The sequence below is a fragment of the Cherax quadricarinatus genome, chromosome 89, assembly GCF_038502225.1.
Source record: "Cherax quadricarinatus isolate ZL_2023a chromosome 89, ASM3850222v1, whole genome shotgun sequence".
In the NCBI taxonomy this organism is placed as follows: domain Eukaryota; kingdom Metazoa; phylum Arthropoda; class Malacostraca; order Decapoda; family Parastacidae; genus Cherax; species Cherax quadricarinatus.
Window position 1 is genome coordinate 14,506,910 of NC_091380.1, and position 23,713 is coordinate 14,530,622.

A 23,713-nucleotide genomic window follows, 5' to 3' on the forward strand; every position below is an offset into this window, starting at 1 on the left:
TTTGGATAATACTTTTATAAACCACGCACCTTCTTCTAATTTCCAAGCTACAGATTCTGTGCATTATATTCACACCACACATTGCCCTCACACACAACTTCTCCACTGCCTCCAGCCTTCTCTTTGTTGCATCATTCACAATCCATACTTGACACTATTATACTACTATACTGTACTACTATACTCCTATACATTCCCATCTTTGCTGCCATGGATAACTTTTTTTTTTGTCTCCGCAGACTCCTCAGTGCTTCACTCACTTTTTTCCTCATCAATTCTATGATTCACCTCGTCTTTCATAGACCAATCTGCTGACATGTCAACTCCCAAATATCAGAAGACATTAGCTTCCTCCATATGACTTCCCTCTAATCTGATATCCAATCTTTCATTACACATAATTTTTGTTCTGCTATTCACCTTGCTCTTTCATATGTTTTCTTTTATTTCCATATGTTACATACTCTTCCAAACTCGTTCACCAACCTCTGCAACTTCTCTTCAGAATCCATAACAGCACAGTGACAGCAACAAAAAGCAATAGCGACAACTCCCACAATGTGTTAGATTCTTTCTTAATTCAAGACCTTTTGTCATCACCCGAGTATTTATATTTCTTATAACCCCATCTAAAAATATACTAAACAACATTGGTGACATCATCCATCAATGTCTAAAGCCTACTCTTACTGTGAAATAATCTCCCCGAACCTCAGTATATGCATAAAAACTTTTAACTGTTATATATATATATATATATATATATATATATATATATATATATATATATATATATATATATATATATATTATATATATATATATATATATATATATATTATATATGTCGTGCCTAATATGTAAAACTGGTCAATTAGCAAGAACTCATTTAAAATTAAGTCCTTTCTAAAATTTTCTCTTATATGTTTAAAGATATATTTTTTTCATTAATGTTAAAGTAAAAAAATTTAATTTTGCATCAAAAAAATCTTAGAAAACTTTCCTAACCTTATTACAACAAGAACAATTTATTTTAGCCTAACCCAACTAAATATATTTTAGATTTATATACAATAATTTAATACTAAACAAACACTGTGAAATATATTTTTTTCGTTAGGTTCAGAATGATTTTGCCGAAATTATTGCATACACAATTTTCGCTTGTCCTATATGGCAAGATGAGCGTTGCTATTTAAGCCAAGATCGCAAGTTCTGCCTATTCGACACGACATTATATATATATATATATATATATATATATATATATATATATATATATACTGTATATACTCAAGTCCGGCCTGCCGGTTTCCCTGAATCTCTTCATAAATGTTACTTTGCTCACACTCCAACAGCACGTCAAGTATATATATATATATTATATATATATAATATATATATATATATATATATATATAATATATATATATATAATATATATATATATAATATATATATATATATATATATATATATATATATATATATATCTTCCAGGGTTGCATAGTGGCTCCATCAGGACGCTTTTGACTTCCATCAGACCTCTGTACTTGGGGTTCCCGTTGAGCTAGGCAACGGGCTGTGGCGAGGCTTCTCTTTATGATGTCATTGACCTCCTCATGTCTGGCATATTTCCCTTCTGCTGTGTGACACACAAGACCATGAAGTCCGAATTGATCAGCTGTCGCCCTGCCACAAATACACATATGTTCGGTGAGGATGGGGGCGGCTAGGCGAAGAGCAACACCAATCCGAATGGTCTGTGGGTCGAGACGGGTGCCCAGGGAGGAATTGGGAACAGCTAACAGGAAATCTCCTGAGTGTGGTGCCTTCACTGCCAGGAGACGAGCTTTGTCCATTCCTGAAGCATTTGAGAGCATTGTGTTGGCGATTTTTTCCGTGATCGGTTTGTCCCTGTTGGACTGTTTGTGCTGTTTGGGAGGAGCTGGTCTACTGGTGGAATCTGTAAGGGTGTCCCACCGAATCGCTGCTTCAGTAAACCTGGGGTCTTGAGCTCCTACCACATCTCTCAAGCGTTCGGGTACTATCTTCTTGACTAATGCACTGGAAGCCAAACACGAAGACAGAAAAGCAGGTAAAGCAACATGCGTTGCTTTACGCAATCCTATACCTCCCAGTCGCACTGGGAGGGTTGCCTGATCCCATTGCTCATCCTCTAGTGACAGGTTCAGTGCGTTTTTAAAAGTTGATCTCAGGTGTGCGTCATTTTCATCGAGTGTTGGGTTGTCAAAAGAGGGTGCACACCTCAAGAAGTGAGTCTTGGCATAGTAAGACACCTTGTGAGGAGATACAGAGCATCATGGGCATCAAGATCGCTTATTCTCTCCTCCATTCTCATCAGGTCATTCAGCTTGTACCTGAGGACAGTGTCGATGGCCTGGTGACCCAGCGGTGCCACCAAGAGGGTACTGTTGGACAGAGTGGTAGTTGAGACTTCCGGGAGGATTCTTCCCACAGCATTGATTATTTCCTGGTTATATATATATATATATATATATATATATATATATATATATATATATATATATATATATATATATATATATATATACATATATACATATATACATATATATATATATATATATATATATATATATATATATATATATATATATATATATATATATATATATATATATATATATATGTTGTGCCGAATATGTAAAACTGTTCAATTACAGAACTCATTTAAAATTAAGTCCTTTCTAAAAATTTCTCTTATACGTTTATAGATATATTTTTTTCATTAATGTTGATGTAAAAATTTATAATTTTGCACCAAAAGCAACTTAGAAAACTTACCTAACCTTATTGTAACAAGAACAATTTAATTTAACCTAACCCACTAAATATATTTTAGATTTGTCTACAATAATTTAATACTAAACAAACACAGTGAAATATATTTTTTCGTAAGGCAGAGTTATTATTGAAAGAATTAAGAGTAAGACTGAGAATAGGATAGCAGATGAACAAGGAGGCTTTAGGAAAGGTAGGGGGTGTGTGGACCAGGTGTTTACAGTGAAACACATAAGTGAACAGTATTTAGATAAGGCTAAAGAGGTCTTTGTGGCATTTATGGATTTGGAAAAGGCGCATGACAGGGTGGATAGGGGAGCAATGTGGCAGATGTTGCAAGTGTATGGTGTAGGAGGTAGGTTACTGAAAGCAGTGAAGAGTTTTTACGAGGATAGTGAGGCTCAAGTTAGAGTATGTAGGAAAGAGGGAGATTATTTCCCAGTAAAAGTAGGCCTTAGACAAGGATGTGTGATGTCACCGTGGTATATTTAATATATTTATAGATGGGGTTGTAAGAGAAGTAAATGCGAGGGTCTTGACAAGAGGCGTGGAGTTAAAAGATAAAGAATCACACATAGAGTGGGAGTTGTCACAGTTGCTCTTTGCTGATGACACTGTGCTCTTGGGAGATTCTGAAGAGAAGTTGCAGAGATTGGTGGATGAATTTGGTAGGGTGTGCAAAAGAAGAAAATTGAAAGTGAATACAGGAAAGAGTAAGGTTATGAGGATAACAAAAAGATTAGGTGATGAAAGATTGGATATCAGATTGGAGGGAGAGAGTATGGAGGAGGTGAATGTATTCAGATATTTGGGAGTGGACGTGTCAGCGGATGGGTCTATGAAAGATGAGGTGAATCATAGAATTGATGAGGGGAAAAGGGTGAGCGGTGCACTTAGGAGTCTGTGGAGACAAAGGACTTTGTCCTTGGAGGCAAAGAGGGGAATGTATGAAAGTATAGTTTTACCAACGCTCTTGTATGGGTGTGAAGCATGGGTGATGAATGTTGCAGCGAGGAGAAGGCTGGAGGCAGTGGAGATGTCATGTCTGAGAGCAATGTGTGGTGTGAATATAATGCAGAGAATTCGTAGTTTGGAAGTTAGGAGGAGGTGTGGGATTACCAAAACTGTTGTCCAGAGGGCTGAGGAAGGGTTGTTGAGGTGGTTCGGACATGTAGAGAGAATGGAGCGAAACAGAATGACTTCAAGAGTGTATCAGTCTATAGTGGAAGGAAGGCGGGGTAGGGGTCGGCCTAGGAAAGGTTGGAGGGAGGGGTAAAGGAGGTTTTTTGTGCGAGGGGATTGGACTTCCAGCAGGCATGCGTGAGCGTGTTTGATAGGAGTGAATGGAGACAAATGGTTTTTAATACTTGACGTGCTGTTGGAGTGTGAGCAAAGTAACATTTATGAAGGGGTTCAGGGAAACCGGCAGGTCGGACTTGAGTCCTGGAGATGGGAAGTACAGTGCCTGCACTCTGAAGGAGGGGTGTTAATGTTGCAGTTTAAAAACTGTAGTGTAAAGCACCCTTCTGGCAAGACAGTGATGGAGTGAATGATGGTGAAAGTTTTTCTTTTTCGAGCCACCCTGCCTTGGTGGGAATCGGCCAGTGTGATAATAAAAAAAATAAAATTTATGTATATATATATATATATATATATATATATATATATATATATATATATATATATATATATATATATATATATATATATATATATATATATATATATATATATATATATATATATATATATATATATATATATATATATATATATATATATATATATATATATATATATATATATATAAGTAGTCGATTTTTCCACTGGGGCATCCCTTCCGGAAAAAGGCTTTCCACTGGAGCATCCCTTCCGGTTTGGGCCTTCCACTGGAGCATCCCTTCCGGTTTAGGCCTTCTACAGGGCGGTGTATCCGGTCTAGGACCAGCAGCTGGAGGGTCACCTTTTCACACCTAGGTGTTACTTCCGGTTTTGACCATGACCTCGCCCTCGAGACTACCTCACCCTTGACCCCCCAACCAATACCCCCACCCCCACGACCCCCCGCCTTGCGACCCCACCATCGCGCCCCGCCCGCCCGCGCGCCCGCCCTTCGCGACCCCCGCGCGCGCCCGCCCGCGCGCCCGCCCGCGCCCTTCGCGACCCCCGCCCGCGCCTTCTGCTGCGCCTTCTGCAGCGTCGTCCGGATCGCCCCCGCGCCTCGAATTTTTTTTTCTTATGATCTCCTTGGATCAAGGTTTTTGGATTCTCCCCTATGGGGTTTCGATTTTTTTTTGAATTTCATTTTCTTGTGCTCTCCATCTCCTCGGATCAAGTTTTTAAGGTTCCCCCTCTCACTTTCACCCCCATCCCAAAATTTCTCGATATTACAAGTTTTTGCATTCCCCCCTATGGGGGTTTTCGAAATTCTCCATCTCCTTGGATCAAATTTTTAAGGTTCCCCCTCCCACTTTCACCCCCCAACCCCAAAAATTTCTCGATGATACAAGTTTTGGATTCCCCCCTATGGGGGTTTTGAATTTCTTATGATCACCTTGGATCAAATTTTTGGATTACCCCTCCCACTTTCACCCACCCCCACCTCAATTTTTTTCTCGATAATACAAGTTTTTGGATTCTCCCCCTATGGGGTTTTTTCGAAATTCTCCATCTCCTCGGTTCCCCACCCCCACTTTGACCCCCCCCCCATCCCAAATTTTTCCGAAATTTCTTTTTCTCGATGATACAAAGACTCTACTTCCTTGGATCAAGTTTTTTGATTGCCCCTCCCACTTTCACCCCCACCCCAAATTTTCTCGATAATACCATGACTCCATCTCCTTAGATCAAGTTTTTTGGATCCTCCCTATGGGGTTTTCGAAATTCTCCATCTCCTTGGATCAAGGTTTTTTGGATTGTCCCTCCTTCCACCCCACCCCCCAATCCCAAAAATTTCTCAATATTACCAAGTTTTTGGATTCCCCCCTATGGGGGTTTCGAAATTCTCCAATTCCTTGGATCAAGGTTTTTTGAATTCCCCCCCCCTCTGGGGGTAAGCATTCAAATGAACTCCTCCTATGGGGCATGGTGCTCTCTCTTACTACAGGTCTAAACAAGTGTGACGTCAGTATTCCTCTCATTAATGTGTTTACTCGACGGTCAGTGACGTCACGCGATGACCCCCACACACACAGGCTGAATCATGACGACCCTTTTAGTTCATTAAAGTTAATAAGGGGATATAGTACCTACATCATAGGGAAAACATTTTCACTCTTAACCCAGGTTAATCCAAATAATTTCACATTTTTTTTCGCTAATACCCACAATTTCTTTACAACACAAGTCTAGACATTTTTCATCTCAGGTCACTCCCCACGAAGTAACCTCCTCCCCACTCCCCCAAACCCTCACACTACAACCAACACCTCACAATTTTCACTCATAACCCCCAATTTTTCCCGTTTTAACCCTTTTTAGTTCATTAAAGTTAATAAGGGGACACAATGCATCAGAAAGTCACCACATCGCTTACATCCACTTTTCGTTAAATTCACTACTCACAATTTTACATATTACGAAGTTAAATACGCACTTTTACTTTGAACATCTTCAAAAACACTCTCATAAATCATTTGAATACTCACAAAAATACCTTTATACATTTCCAAACAACACTGAAATACTCCAAAACATCATTCGAACACCCCCAAAATCACCTCTGAATACTCCCAGAACACCTTCATAAGTACTCTTGCACATCATTTGAACACCTTCATAAGTACTCTCATAATCATTTGTACACCTTCAAAAAACACCTTTGAATACTCACATAAACACCCTTGAACACCTTCAAAACACTTTTGAATAACCTCAAAACACCTTTGAACACCTTCAAAACACCCTTGATCACCTTCAAAAAAAACAACATTTGAACACACTCAAAACACCTTTGAACACCTTTGAACATTTCCAAACAACACTGAAACACTTCCAAAAACACCATTTGAGTACTCCCAAATACACCACTGAATACTAAAACACCACTGAATACACTCAAAACACCACCAAAATCACCATGAAACACTTCCAAAAAACACAATTTGAGTACTCCCAATTACACCACTGAATACTACTAAAACACCGCTGAATTCAATCAAAACACCCTTCAACACCTTCAAAACACCTTTGAACACCTTTGAACATTTCCAAAAACACTATTTGAGTACTCCCAATTACACCACTGTTTACTACTAAAACACCGCTGAATTCAATCAAAACACCCTTCAACACCTTCAAACACCCTTGAACACCTTCAAAACACTCTTGAACACCTTCAAAAACACCTTCGAACATTTCCAAAACACTATTTGAGTACTCCCAATTACACCACTGATTACTGCTAAAACACCGCTGATTTCAATCAAAACACCCTTCAACACCTTCAAACACCCTTGAACACCTTCAAAACACTCTTGAATACCTTCAAAAACACCTTTGAACATTTCCAATCAACACTGAAACACTTCCAAAAAAACACAATTTGAGTACTCCCAATTACACCACTGAATACTACTAAAACAGCGCTGAATTCAATCAAAACACCCTTCAACACATTCAAAAACACCTTTGAACACCTTCAAAACACATTTGAACACCTTCAAAACACTCTCATAATCATTTGAACACACTCAAAACACCTTTGAATAACCTCAAAACACCCTTGAACACCCTTGATCACCTTCAAAAAAACAACATTTGAACACACTCAAAACACCTTTGAACACCTTTGAACATTTCCAAACAACACTGAAACACTTCCAAAAACACTATTTGAGTACTCCCAAATACACCACTGAATACTAAAACATCACTGAATACACTCAAAACACCACCAAAATCACCATAAACTAAGATCAACACCCACATCCCACAACACCCACAACCCACAACACCCACAATTTTTTCTCGTTTTATCTAATTTCATCAGAAAGTCACAACACCCACACCTCCCATTTTTTTTTTCTCCTTTTAACCCTTTTAGTTCATTAAAGTTAATAAGGGGACACACTACATCAGAAAAAGTCACAAAAACAACCCACTTATAACGTCTTTTCGGTATCTCTAGTTCGACAACAACACCCACATCCCACAACACCCACATCCCACATCCCACACACACACACACACACACACACACACACACACACACACACACACACACACACACACACACATCCCTAACCTAGCCTAACCTAACCTAACTTATCCTAACCTAACCTAACCTAACCTAACCTAACCTAACCTAACCTAACTTATCCTAACCTAGCCTAACCTAACCTAACCTAACCTTACCTAACTTATCCTAACCTAACCTAACCTAGCCTAACCTAACCTAACTTAACCTAACCTAACCTAACCTAACCGAACCTACCCTAACCTAACCTTACCTAACATAACCTAACCTAGCCTAACCTAACCTAACCTAACTTAACCTAACCCAACCTAACCTAACCTAGCCTAGCCTAACCTAACTTAACCTAACCTAACCTAACCTAACCTACCCTAACCTAACCTAACCTATCTTAACCTTACCTAACCTAACCTAGCCGAACCTATCCTAACCTAACCTAAAATATATTGGAACACTTCCAAAATACATTAGAGTACTCCAGAATTACTTTGAACGACTCCATTTTGGATATTTCCAAATTAGTTTTGAAAACTTTATCGTAAAATCGAACATTATTTTCTTGTTGGTAAACACACTCAATGGTAGAAATATTTACTCGATTTCCGAATAGAAACACTTTCCTCGCTCTGAGAGACTCATTGTGGGTCACCCCTTCCCCCCCCCCCCCAACACCACTGGGTAATGCGGTTCACACCCAAGGTAGAACATAACACCTGCGTCAACTCAGGACAGACAGACGCCATGAAATGCGGGTAACATCCAAGGTAGAAAATCATCTCTTTCCAGACCAACTGTCTATCCTAACCTAACCTAACCTAACCTAACCTAATTCCTAACCTAACCTCACCTAACCGAACCTAACCTAACTCCATCAATCACCTCTATCCTAACCTATCCTAACCTAACCTATCCTAACCTAACCTAACCTAACCTAACCTAATTCCTAACCTAACCTAACCTCACCTAACCGAACCTAACCTAACTCCATCAATCACCTCTATCCTAACCTAACCTAACCTAACCTAACCTAACCAAACCTAACTCCATCAAACACCTCTATCCTAACCTAACCTAACCTATCCTAACCTAACCTAACTCCATCAAACACCTCGAATACTACCTAACTTAACCTAACCTAACCTTATCTAACCTACCGAACCTAACCTAACCTAACCTAACCCATCCTAACCTGTCCTAACCTAACCTAACCTATCCTAACCTAACCTAACCTAACCTAACCTAACCTAACTTATCCTAACCTAACCTAACCTAACCTAAAATAACGAACCTAACCTAACTTATCCTAATCTAATCTAACCTAACCTAACTTATCCTAACCTAACCTTACTTATCCTAACCTAACCTAACCTAAAATAACCTAACCTAACTTATCCTAACCTACTCACTTTACTTTGAACACCTTCAAAACACTCTAATACATCATTTGGGACCCCCTTTTCTCAATATCTCTCATCCACAACCTTTATCATCTCACTACAGAACAACCCCAAGATTACTTCGAACACTCTCATAAAGCATTTGAGTACTCACATAAACACTTTTGAACATTTCCAAACAACACTGAAGCACTTCCAAAATATCATTTTGATTACTCCCAAATAAGATTTGACAGCTCTAATTTATCTACACTTACACATTTCATTAAATTACATCTCATCCCCCCAAACTCCCCCCTCATTCTCCAGACTTTACAACATTAGCACAAAAAAAAAAAACTAACTCATACACTTATGACATGAGACATTACCATATCTAACACACTGACTAACTTTGAACCAACTCTGAACACCACTGATCTTCTTCAAAAAATGCTCTGCACATCATTTGAACACCTTCAAAAAACACCATCAAACACCTCCGAATACTCCCAAAAAACACTACTGATTACTACCAAATCACCACTGAATACTACCAATCACCGTCAAAATCACCAGAAACTAAGTTTAACATCACCATCTAACATCCTTTTTATAGAAATCCCCTCAAATCACTATAACCAAGAACTCCCTCCCCATTTGGAGCATGAAAAAAAAAAAAAACATGAACACAAACCTAATACGCAAACACTTAGTACATGATCACCATCAACTGAAAACATATCTTGTACACACACATAATATAAGACAATCACCAACTACAATCACCCATGTTCACTTACCTCAAAATCACTAATATCACAGAAAACAATCATTTTTATAAAACATTTCACACACACACACACAAAAAAAAATCATATTTGACAATATCTAAGCGCACTCACCTCACTACCACCAACACACGATGTCTCACCTCACAGGACCGACGAGCTCACCTCCAGTGACGTCACACTCCCATTGTGTTACTTGGTGGTTGGTAACATCACACCTAACCCCCCCTTGTTTCAACCTGTTGTACCCTACATTATCTAAGAACACTATATCCAAGACGATTACCAGATTTTATGATCCCCCAACACCAAGATCACAGAAAACACACATTTTTATAATTATTCACACAAAAATCACGATCACCAATTCCATATCATGTTTACCGTCATCTATCAACACTAATCACCAAGATCACCAAAAAAATCTAAGATCATGCATCTCAAAACTACTATGATCACTGAAAACACTTATTTTTTAAACATTCGCACAAAAATAAGACATACACAAAAATACCACAACACTTCCACCAACATCTATAACATAACATGAGCACTATAACATATCACTATCACAAAAAAAAAATAATACACAGACACCCACATATTATACATTTCAATTGCAAATTTAAGACATGAGACATACACACCAAATCTAAGACATTCACCTCCAACTAAGACATACACATCACCCTTAAAACTTCCTTCCTTATTCATTCCGTATATCTCCTAGAGCTGTTTTAACCCCGACGGATCCACCACGACGTAGGAGCCAGAGTGTAGTAGGTGGTGTTGGAGTGGTGATGGTTCCTCTGGCTCCTACGTCGTGATGGATCCGTCGGGGTTAAAACAGCTCTAGGAGATACTGGAGTAAAGTGGCAGCTTCTAGGCGAATGTTTCTCACTGCTGCTTTGGCAACGAGACGGCGAAGAGTGTTTCCAACTGCAATGGGTCTGATTCCCCCATCCCTCTTCTTCAAAGCACATAGTGAGGCTCCAAAAAAGAAAGGTTTAATTTCTTCTGGGATTCGCCCAGCCAGGCAATTGTTGACGAAAGTTGTTAACTCGGTGAGAAGAATTGATGCAGATTCACCGAGTACTGGATTTACCATCTCTTTGAGGTGCTGAGGTCGAATTCCAGTGTAACCTCCTGCAGATCCTGCTGGAAATGACACGATCGCCTTATAGACTTCCGATTCTGGCAAAATTAATTGTTCAGTGATAGGGTCTTCCTCAGGGTTGTCGTTGATGTCTGTGGTGTCCCTGGTTGGGTGCTTGTCTCTTAGTGCTTGGGCCGTGGTCTCATCCTTGGGGGCTACAGTGTCGTCACTTGTAATTATTCTTATTGCTCCCACTGTGTTACCTTCCTCAATTTTTTTGCTAACCTGTGCGCAAATTTTCTCGTTCTCAGTAGGACTTTTCTTGGGTCTGCCTCTTTGATTCCTGCGATGATGGGGCAGAGGGACACAGTTATCCGTTCTTGGGTAGTTGCGCACTGCCTTGATAACTGACGTGGTTAGCAGTTTGCCTCGTCTTTCAGGAACTGCAAGACAGACATTGCCGAACAAGAGAAGGTTGCGCCATGCTTGGATGGTGCCTCGGGCTTCTAAGTTGGTGGAACCTCCATTCACCCGCTTAAGAAGGTCTGTGAATTTCCCTGCTGCATATGGGCGAGCTGCTTTAGGGATGTGGGATAGTGTACTGCTAGCAGTGGATTTGAATGCCAACAGAAGGTTATCGCAAGTGACGAGGTTGCCATTGGAATTGTCATCTGCCTGTGGAGGCTGTGGGCTGCTCTCTGCTGGGGGCATATGTGATCCCGCACACCTATTGTGTGCACGAATACGGCCGTCCCTGTTGCGTGCTCGAAACTCTCCACACACCTGACATGTGCCTCTTCTTTCATTGTTGGGTGCATTGTTTCCTTGGCTTTGTGGCTGGCTGGCTTCATCGTCTGCCATACCTCACACTGTGTGATAAGCCCAAGCTGAAGGGAAAATGGCGCATGGCACATTCCGCATGTGGTTCATGGTGGTGGTGGGGGGGGGAGGAGAGGGGTGTCCAGTCCTTGTGGTGGGCGGTGGAAGATGTGTGCTGAGGCGGAGTAGGGCACTCACTCCCTCCCAGGACAAGTCACTATACACCACGATGCTCAGTGCACATGTTACTATACACCACTATGCTCAGTGCACTGCCCCCACTATCAACAACACACCGCTATACACTTCACATGCTATGCGCATACCATGCACATACTATGCACTGTACACTATAGACTATATACACTATACACACGGTGAACAAACACACCATTGTTGTGACACGAGCACACGGTGTATGCGCTCCTGTTTGGGGAAGGGGGGGGACAGTTTTACCCCTCAACCTCAGCCTCCTCCCCCACCATTAGGCCTCCCCTCACCGACCTCTCCTACCCATAGGTGACCGTATATATATATATATATATATATATATATATATATATATATATATATATATATATATATATATATATATATATATATATATATATATATATATATATATATATATATATATATATATATATATATATATATATATGTATATATATATATATATATATATATATATATATATATATATATATATATATATATATATATATATATATATATATATATATATTATTATTATTATTATTAATATTATTTTATTATCACATTGGCCGATTCCCACCAAGGCAGGGTGGCCCGAAAAAGAAAAACTTTCACCATCATTCACTCCATCACTGTCTCGCCAGAAGGGTGCTTTACACTACAGTTTTTAAACTGCAACATTAACACCCCTCCTTCAGAGTGCAGGCACTGTACTTCCCATCTCCAGGACTCAAGTCCGGCCTGCCGGTTTCCCTGAACCCCTTCATAAATGTTACTTTGCTCACACTCCAACAGCACGTCAAGTATTAAAAACCATTTGTCTCCATTCACTCCTATCAAACACGCTCACGCATGCCTGCTGGAAGTCCAAGCCCCTCGCACACAAAACCTCCTTTACCCCCTCCCTCCAACCTTTCCTAGGCCGACCCCTACCCCGCCTTCCTTCCACTACAGACTGATACACTCTTGAAGTTATTCTGTTTCGCTCCATTCTCTCTACATGTCCGAACCACCTCAACAACCCTTCCTCAGCCCTCTGGACAACAGTTTTGGTAATCCCACACCTCCTCCTAACTTCCAAACTACGAATTCTCTGCATTATATTCACACCACACGTTGCCCTCAGACATGACATCTCCATTGCCTCCAGCCTTCTCCTCGCTGCAAGAGAAGGCTGGAGGCAGTGGAGATGTCATGTCTGAGAGCAATGTGTGGTGTGAATATAATGCAGAGAATTCGTAGTTTGGAAGTTAGGAAGAGGTGCGGGATTACCAAATATATATACGAAAGTTCCTGTTCGTGATTCATTAAGTTTCTTATCCGAAGAACTCGTTAATTATGATTTACCATTGCCAGTTCCTACTATCATTAAACTAATTAAACTTTGCATTGTTGATGCAAAATTTGTATTTAATGATAAGTTTTACACTCAGATGTTTGGTATGGCAATGGGAAATTCTCTTTCACCTGTTCTTAGTAACCTATACATGGAATTTTTTGAAACAAGATTGCTTAACACAATCCTCCCTAATAGAGCTAAATGGTTCAGATAAGTTGATGATATTTTGTGTCTTGTGGCCGGGAATGTAGATATACACCATTTCCTTGGGAAATTAAATAGCTTAGCCCATTCTATAAACTTTACTGTTGAGTTTGAAGAAAATAACTCATTGCCTTTTCTAGATGTTTTAATTATTAAGGGTAACAATGAATTCAAATTAAAAATTTACAGAAAACCTACAAATAACTGTTCTTATGTCCACTATTATTCCTCGCATCAAGATAGAGTCAAACTGTCTGTTTTCTCATCCATGTTTTTGAGAGCTTTACGTATTTGTAGTCCAGAGTTCATAGATGAGGAAATATCCAAAATTTATGAAATAGGTAATGATTTAAAATACCCAAGTAATGTAATTGATAAATCTTATAAAGTTGCTAGAAATACTTTTTACAATCCAAAAAGGGACAACCAGCCTTATTCAACTAAAAATATGTTGGTTCTCCCTTACCATGAAAACTTGGTTGATATGCCTTCTCTTCTTTAGACTTTTAATATCAAAGTTGTATTTAAAAATCTTGTTAGAGTAAAAAAACTTTTGATAAAGAATTCCCCCAAAATGCTGACGGATGTGTCTATAAGATTCCTTGTAAAATTTGCGATAAAGTTTATTATGGTCAAACTGGTAAAAATCTCGAACTTAGATTAAAACAACATAAATATAGCATTAGAACTGGACAAGATTCCAATGCTCTATTTATTCATATGAGAGATTTTAACCATCAAATTGATTTTCAAAAAGTTGAGAAAGTTGTATCAAGCAAGTCCATAGTTGACAGAAATATAATTGAATCTTGTTTCATAAAAAGCAGTTTTGACAATAATATGAATATTTCCTTTGGTTTATATAAATTAGATCCATTTATAATTAATAGAATTTGGGAAGAATTTAGTAATACATTGGACAAATAATAAATTTTTAAATTCTTAATTTATGGGTAGAATAGTTTGTTGGTGGGTTGTGTGAAGGACCTGTCTAGTTGAGCCAGTGGGCCTGCTGCAGTGCTCCTATTCTTGTGAGTCGCGCGTCAGGTGTTGCTTTGTTGTGGGATGTAATAGTGAGGTGTGGTCTAGACCCTTCATATGCCTTCCTTTGATGCTTTACTTTCATTGTTCCTTGATAATGTGAGTAGTTACAAAATCGCTTGGAATTTCTCTATTCTTTCACAGTGGTTGTTTTGCATATTCTGAAATCATCTGTTTATTGTGATCTTATTGCATATATGCACATATATATATATATATATATATATATATATATATATATATATATATATATATATATATATATATATATATATATATATATATATAAACTTTTGCTTGCCTTATTCGGCAAGAAGAGCATTGCTATGTAAGCCAAAATCGCAAGTTTTACTTATTTGGCCTGACTTTCTGTTACATTCTAATTCTAAGCAAATTTAAAATCAATTTTCTGTTTCCTGGGCATAATTTTTCTTGTCCAGCTGGTAGATAAAAATCAGGCATCCTATTGAACGCAGCTCATTAGGGATATCTAATAATACCCTAATACAAATATTAATACCCTAATACAAATACCCTAATACAAATAGTAATACCCTAATACAAATATTAATAAAGAATAGTTCATCCAGGAATTAGTTCGTGCATTGTTTAGTGTGTACACAGACATCTGTTTTCTAACAAGTCTGTGACTCACGAAATAGCAATAACACGATTGTAAACAAATGATGGAATTAGTGAGACTTGAACGCATGACAAGTGAGATCTAAACTCACAAGCCAGTGAGCGGCTAACAAGCTGACCTGTGAGATTTAGGACTGACTTGCCACTTGTTCATACCCCACACCTGGTCCCTGACTCACTAATGTGACATAACAAACTGACCTGTGAGATTTAGGACTGACTTGCCACTTGTTCATACCCCACACCTGGTCCCTGACTCACTAATGTGACATAACAAACTGACCTGTGAGATTTAGGACTGACTTGCCACTTGTTCATACCTCACACCTGGTCCCTGACTCACTAATGTGACATAACAAACTGACCTGTGAGATTTAGGACTGACTTGCCACTTGTTCATACCCCACACCTGGTCACTGACTCACTAATGTGACATAACAAACTGACCTGTGAGATTTAGGACTGACTTGCCACTTGTTCATACCCCACACCTGGTCCCTGACTCACTAATGTGACATAACAAACTGACCTGTGAGATTTAGGACTGACTTGCCACTTGTTCATACCTCACACCTGGTCACTGACTCACTAATGTGACATAACAAACTGACCTGTGAGATTTAGGACTGACTTGCCACTTGTTCATACCCCACACCTGGTCCCTGACTCACTAATGTGACATAACAAACTGACCTGTGAGATTTAGGACTGACTTGCCACTTGTTCATACCTCACACCTGGTCCCTGACTCACTAATGTGACATAACAAACTGACCTGTGAGATTTAGGACTGACTTGCCACTTGTTCATACCCCACACCTGGTCCCTGACTCACTAATGTGACATAACAAACTGACCTGTGAGATTTAGGACTGACTTGCCACTTGTTCATACCTCACACCTGGTCCCTGACTCACTAATGTGACATAACAAACTGACCTGTGAGATTTAGGACTGACTTGCCACTTGTTCATACCCCACACCTGGTCACTGACTCACTAATGTGACATAACAAACTGAGCATGTCATGTGATAAAATATAAACTGGTAAGTGGAAGTAACTGTATGTACAAACAGTACATATCAAGTGTGTAAGATTCAGGCTGGAAAGTTTTTGTACATGGTGGATATACAAACTGTAACTACTAAGAATAATACACAAATAACCCGCACATAGGAGAGAGGAGCTTACGACGACGTAAGTGTATGACTTTGTAAACGGTCCAAATCGGACTGATATGTGGTCGTAAGCTCTTCTCTGCTATGTGCGGTAATTTGTGTATTGTTCCAGTCACCATATTGTGTCTTTTAGCACTTTACCAAGTATAAGATAACAGTAGGAAAGCAGGAGCAGTGATAGCAACTTGCAACCATCGCCAGTCCCTGATGAAGATAGCCAACACTCCAGTCATAGCTTCACCAAGTGATAATGGTATCTGAATGAGGATCCCACAAAATGTTCGCCATTTTGCACCAATAAACTCTAGAGCTGGAAGAAAAGGAAATAAAAAATTAATTAAAGGTATTCATGAGTATTTATTTCTTGCAACACTGTGCAATGAAGTATTTCTGCCTTGCAACACTTTGCAACGAAACATTTTCCAATGATTATGTTTTGCATTAATTTTTAATAAGAAATCAAGAAGTTATTTTTTTAATTAGTATAAATTCATAAGTTACAGTAATTTTGGATTGATTTAGTGATATGTATATTTCTATTTATATGTGCTGAGAGTTTACTTTAATAAACTACGACAAGGTCCTAAATGCACTAGAAGACAAAAAGAATGCAGATGTAATATATACAGACTTTGCAAAAGCCTTCGACAAGTGTGACCATGGCGTAATAGCGCACAAAATGCGTGCTAAAGGAATAACAGGAAAAGTCGGTCAATGGATCTATAATTTCCTCACTAACAGAACACAGAGAGTAGTCGTCAACAGAGTAAAGTCCGAGGCAGCTACGGTGAAAAGCTCTGTTCCACAAGGCACAGTACTAGCTCCCATCATGTTCCTCATCCTCATATCCGACATAGACAAGGATGTCAGCCACAGCACCGTGTCTTCCTTTGCAGATGACACCCGAATCTGCATGACAGTGTCTTCCATTGCAGACACTGCAAGGCTCCAGGCGGACATCAACCAAATCTTTCAGTGGGCTGCAGAAAACAATATGAAGTTCAACGATGAGAAATTTCAATTACTCAGATATGGTAAACACGAGGAAATTAAATCTTCATCAGAGTACAAAACAAATTCTGGCCACAAAATAGAGCGAAACACCAACGTCAAAGACCTGGGAGTCAATAATCGAAAGAAACCCAAAGTATTTCTTCTCCTATGCCAAATCAAAGTCGAGAACAACATCCAGTATTGGCCCCCTACTTAAACAAGATGGGTCGTACACAGATGACAGTTAGGAAACACCTCAATTACTGGGAGCGCTTGAAGTTCCTAAAACTGTATTCCCTGGAACGCAGGTGGGAGAGATACATGATTATATACACCTGGAAAATCCTAGAGGGACTAGTACTGAACTTGCAAACGAAAATCACTCACTACGAAAGCAAAAGACTTGGCAGACGATGCAACATCCCCCCAATGAAAAGCAGGGGTGTCACTAGCACGTTAAGAGACCATACAATAAGTGTCAGGGGCCCGAGACTGTTCAACTACCTCCCAGCATACATAAGGGGGATTACCAACAGACCCCTGGCAGTCTTCAAGCTGGCACTGGACAAGCACCTAAAGACGGTTCCTGACCAGCCGGGCTGTGGCTCGTACGTTGGTTTGCGTGCAGCCAGCAGTAACAGCCTGGTTGAACAGGCTCTGATCCACCAGGAGGCCTGGTCACAGACCGGGCCGCGGGGGCGTTGACCCCGGAACTCTCTCCAGGTAAACTCCAGATGATAGTAAACCGGTGATTTACGACCTTAATGACCCCTAGTGTAGTCGATGAGATTTAAATCTCCATTATCCAATAATTTAGTTATTAACTTTCATTTACAAGTGCAAGAAACAATTAATATTATTTATGAAGGTTATATATGACATTCTTGACAGTCTGTATTGTTATCTACATAGAACAAGTAAGTGACTTATAAAGTGATATGAATGTAAATACCGCAATGTTTCCTTCTTTAATAAACGATGAATAAACTGTATTCAACAGACATTACATCAGATATGTTAATGTTATAATATCGACATCTTTTTTTTTATTTTATTATCACACTGGCCGATTCCCACCAAGGCAGGGTGGCCCGAAAAAGAAAAACTTTCACCATCATTCACTCCATCACTGTCTTGCCAGAAGGGTGCTTTACACTACAGTTTTTAAACTGCAACATTAACACCCCTCCTTCATCTTACCTTATTAAATTACATCTTACCTTATTAAATTACAATTCAAGAGTTTCACAATCACAATATTCAGCTTGACAAATCTTTCCAGAGAAAGTATAACTGAACAACTTTGAGCCCAGCCAAACTTATGAATATTAGGAGAGTTAAACTTTTAGACATTAAACTCTGAATATGACATTCAGCAGGCATGTCCCGATTATTCGAATTAAACCACATCTCAGCTATGGCAAATACATCAATGTTATCTGCACTAGTAACTAATCTCAACTCGTCCATCTTATTCCTAGCACTACGAATATTAGTGTAAAGTGTGTTTAAAGACCCTCCTTTCTCTTTACCCTTCCTGCTCATTTCTGTTTTTTCACTATACCTATTACTGCCCTTGTTATTGTTAATATTTATGATATCAAAGCCTAAATCAATGTTAAGACACATTACTTTTCATTTCTAAACCCATACCTCTAACTAATCCTAGTTTAAAGCCCTAACAACATCCTCAGCTGAGCTAGCAAGATATTCCACAGGTGCCCTGGATATGTAAACCCCATCCCTGGCATACATGTCATTTCGGCCATAGAAGTTGTCCCAGTTGTCAATGAATGGTACTGCATTATCCTTATAGTGTTTGTTCAGCCAACAATTAATACCAATTGCTCTGAACAACCATTCATTTCCAACACCCCTTCTTGGCAAAATGCCACATATAACAGGGTGCCCCCCATCCTAATTATGTCTATTGCTCTCCTGAACCTTACAACTAAAGCCTCGCTTCTATGCTTGCTTACATCATTGCCTCCAGCACTGAAGCAGATAATAGGATTGATCGCATTACCGTTCACGATGTTGTCAAGCAGGCTAACAATATCCTCCAACCCAGTCCGAGGAATTCATGCATAAGACCCTATCCATATAACTAACCTGGCTATCCCCAACAACAACGTTTTTACCTTCCTTGGTGTCGTTCATCGTGACGTTCCCAGCGGTCGAATCACATTCGTTGGGTAGCATGGAGAATGCGTTTGATGCTTCCACAACAGTTTCCAAAACAGTCTCTTTCTTCTTCATCGTTTCTACCTCTCCATTCGTCTTCTTGATCTTCAAATTTGTTCCATGCTGTTCGGCAACTGCCTAGGTTCCCTTCTTGACCTGAGGACTCACGACAGGAGGACAACTACGAATCATCTTGTTTTCTTCCGTTAATCGCCATTTCTTAAGCTTTGCTACACTCAATTCCTCCTCAAGTTGCTGGTAAAGTTGCTAAATGGAGGGCATCTTGGTTCACTCCAAAGGGAGTACACTAGATATTGTTTTGAGTGACCAAGATGCCCTCAATCGAGCAACTTTACCAGCAGCTTAAGGAAGAATTGAGAGTAGCGAAGATAAAGGAACGGCGATTGACTGAGGAAAACAAGAGGATTCGTAGTAGTCCTCCTGTTTCGAGTCCTCAGGTCGAGAAGGGAACGTGGACAGTGGCTGGACAGCATGAGACGAAGTTGACGATCAAGAAGACAAATGGAAAGGTAGAGACGACGAAGAAGAAAGAGACTGTTGTGGAAACATCCAATGCATTCTCGGTGCTACCCGACGAATGTGAGTTGACTACTGGGAACGCCACTACAAACGACACCAAGGAAGGTAAGAATATTGTTGTTGTTGGGGATAGCCAGGTTAGATACATGGATAGGACTTTCTGCTTGAAGGACAGGAGTAGGAGACAGAAAGTTTGCTTTCCTGGGGCTGGGGTGGAGGACATTGTTAGCCGGCTTGACAACATCATGAACGGTAATGGGATCAATCCTATTATTTGCCTCAGTGCTGGAGGCAATGATGTAGGCAAGCGTAGAAGTGAGGATTTAGTTAGAAAGTTCAAGACAGCTATAGACATAATTAGGAAGAAGGGGGGGCGCCCTGTTATATGTGGCATTTTGCCAAGAAGAGGTGTTGGAAATGAATGGTTGTCCAGAGCAATTGGTATTAATTGTTGGCTGGATAAACACTGTAAGGATAACGCAATACCATTCATTGACAACTGGGACAACTTCTATGGCCGAAAAGACATGTATGCCAGGGATAGGGTTCACTTATCCAGGGCAGGTGTGCGTTTTCTTGCTAACTCAGTTGAGGGGGTTGTTAGGACTTTAAACTAGGATTAGTTAGAGGTATGGGTTTAGAAATTATAAATAATGAGTATGGATATATTGACATATGCTCTGATATTAAGATTCTTAATAGTAACTGTCATGGAGTAACCCTAGGTAATGATAATTTCAGAAATTGTGTAAAAACAAAGTTGAATAGGAAAAATGTGCAAAAGGAAACAACTATGATGGTATTTAATGCTAACAGGCAGGAAATGGCAGAAATTGTACACCAAATCCAGTCATTCCTGGAGTGGAACCACAGTCGATGGCCTCCACTCCAAACCAACAGATACAGATACTAATGCCGGAAAAAAAATCCCCCCCCAGTACCAACAATACCACCAGTCTGATAACATTCTTCTTTGCAAATATACAGGGTCTAAAGCCAGCAACAAACAACAAAATACCTTTCATCCGTGGACTGCTTGCAGAGGCAAAAGCAATGTTCGCAGCTTTCACTGAGACCCACATAAAGGATCACTTGGACAACGAAATATGGATCCCAGGTTACAACCTATACAGATGTGACAGAGTGAACAGGCAAAATGGGGGGGTTGGCCTGTACATTGCAGAGTCACTTGTTTGCACAGAACTGCTTAATGCCTCAAATGATGTAGTGGAAGTTTTAGCAGTAAAGATCGAGAACCAAAACTAAGTCATTGTGGTAGTCTACAAGCCTCCGGATGCAACATCCCAGCAATTCCAGGAACAGCTGTTAAAAATTGACCACTGTCTGGAAAATCTTCCAGCTCCTGCACCCAACATCTTGCTTCTGGGGGATTTCAACTTAAGGTACCTAAAATGGAGGAATATAGCAAATAATATTGTTGCAGTAATAACACCAGGAGGCAGCTCTGATGAAAACTCACACTCACACGAGCTTTTAAATCTCTGCACAAAATTCAATTTAAACCAGCAAATAATAGAGCCTACTAGAATGGAGAATACACTAGACCTCATCTTCACTAACAATGATGATCTGATTAGAAATGTCACCATATCAAAAACAATATACTCAGATCACAACATAATTGAGGTTCAGACATGTATGCGCGGAGCCCCAGACCGACAAAATGAGATTAGTCACGAGGGAGCATTCACCAAATTCAACTTCAATAACAAAAACATAAAGTGGGACCAAGTAAACCAAGTCCTAACCGATATAAGCTGGGAAGATATACTATGCAACACAGACCCCAACTTATGCCTAGAACAGATTAACTTGGTGGCACTCGATGTATGCACAAGACTTATTCCTCTAAGAAAAAGGAAGAGTAGGTGTAAAATAGAAAGAGACAGGCGCTCCCTTTACAGGCGACGGAAAAGAATAACAGAGCGGCTAAAAGGGGTCAATCTATCTGAAATGCGTAGGGAGATAGGGAGACACTGGTCAAAGAAATAGCAAACATCGAACTTAAGCTAAAGGAAACTTATAGGAGTCAGGAATCGCGGGAAGAACTAAAAGCCATAAATGAAATCGAAAGAAACCCAAAGTATTTCTTCTCCTATGCCAAATCAAAGTCGAGAACAACGTCCAGTATTGGGCCCTTACTTAAACAAGATGGGTCCTACACAGATGACAGCAAGGAAATGAGTGAGCTACTCAAGTCCCAATATGACTCAGTTTTTAGCAAGCCACTAACCAGACTGAGAGTCGAAGATCAAAATGAATTTTTTATGAGAGAGCCACAGAATTTGGTTAACACAAGCCTATCTGATGTTATCCTGACGCCAAATGACTTCGAACAGGCGATAAATGACATGCCCATGCACTCTGCCCCAGGCCCAGACTCATGGAACTCCGTGTTCATCAAGAACTGCAAGAAGCCCCTATCACGAGCCTTTACCATCCTATGGAGAGGGAGCATGGACACGGGGGTCGTCCCACAGTTACTAAAAACAACAGACATAGCCCCACTCCACAAAGGGGGCAGTAAAGCAACAGCAAACAACTACAGACCGATAGCACTAACATCCCATATCATAAAAATCTTTGAAAGGGTCCTAAGAAGCAAGATCACCACCCATCTAGAAACCCATCAGTTACACAACCCAGGGCAACATGGGTTTAGAACAGGTCGCTCCTGTCTGTCTCAACTATTGGATCACTACGACAAGGTCCTAGATGCACTAGAAGACAAAAAGAATGCAGATGTAATATATACAGACTTTGCAAAAGCCTTCGACAAGTGTGACCATGGCATAATAGCGCACAAAATGCGTGCTAAAGGAATAACAGGAAAAGTCGGTAAACAGAGTAAAGTCCGAGGCAGCCACGGTGAAAAGCTCTGTTCCACAAGGCACAGTACTCGCTCCCATCTTGTTCCTCATCCTCATATCTGACATAGACAAGGATCTACAAGATTGATGGACTGAACACATCGACTGCAGGCTGAGGGACTGATTACCTCATACTCCTCCTCTCCTTACGCCTTCCTCTTCCTCTTTATCACTACAAACTGGCATGGTGCCAGATAAGTGGAAAATGGCAAATGTGATACCTATTTTCAAAATAGGTGACAGGTCCTTAGCTTCGAACTATAGACCAATGAGCCTAACCTCCATAGTGGGAAAATTTATGGAATCAATAATTCCCGAGGCAGTTCGTAGCCACCTTGAAAAGCATAAATTAATCAACGAATCTCAGCATGGTTTTACAAAG

At 39.8% G+C, this 23,713-nt stretch overlaps 1 protein-coding gene across 1 annotated transcript in view; it reads right to left on the bottom strand.

Moving 5' to 3' along the window:
• The window catches only part of LOC128705166 (organic cation transporter protein-like), a 131,413-nt gene that overhangs the window by 66,798 nt on the left and 40,902 nt on the right, over nucleotides 1-23,713 (bottom strand). Inside the window, exon 5 of the mRNA XM_070104238.1 lies at nucleotides 16,865-17,033. Coding sequence (XP_069960339.1) covers nucleotides 16,865-17,033 — 169 coding nt within the window. The remainder of the gene's footprint in view (nucleotides 1-16,864; nucleotides 17,034-23,713) is intronic.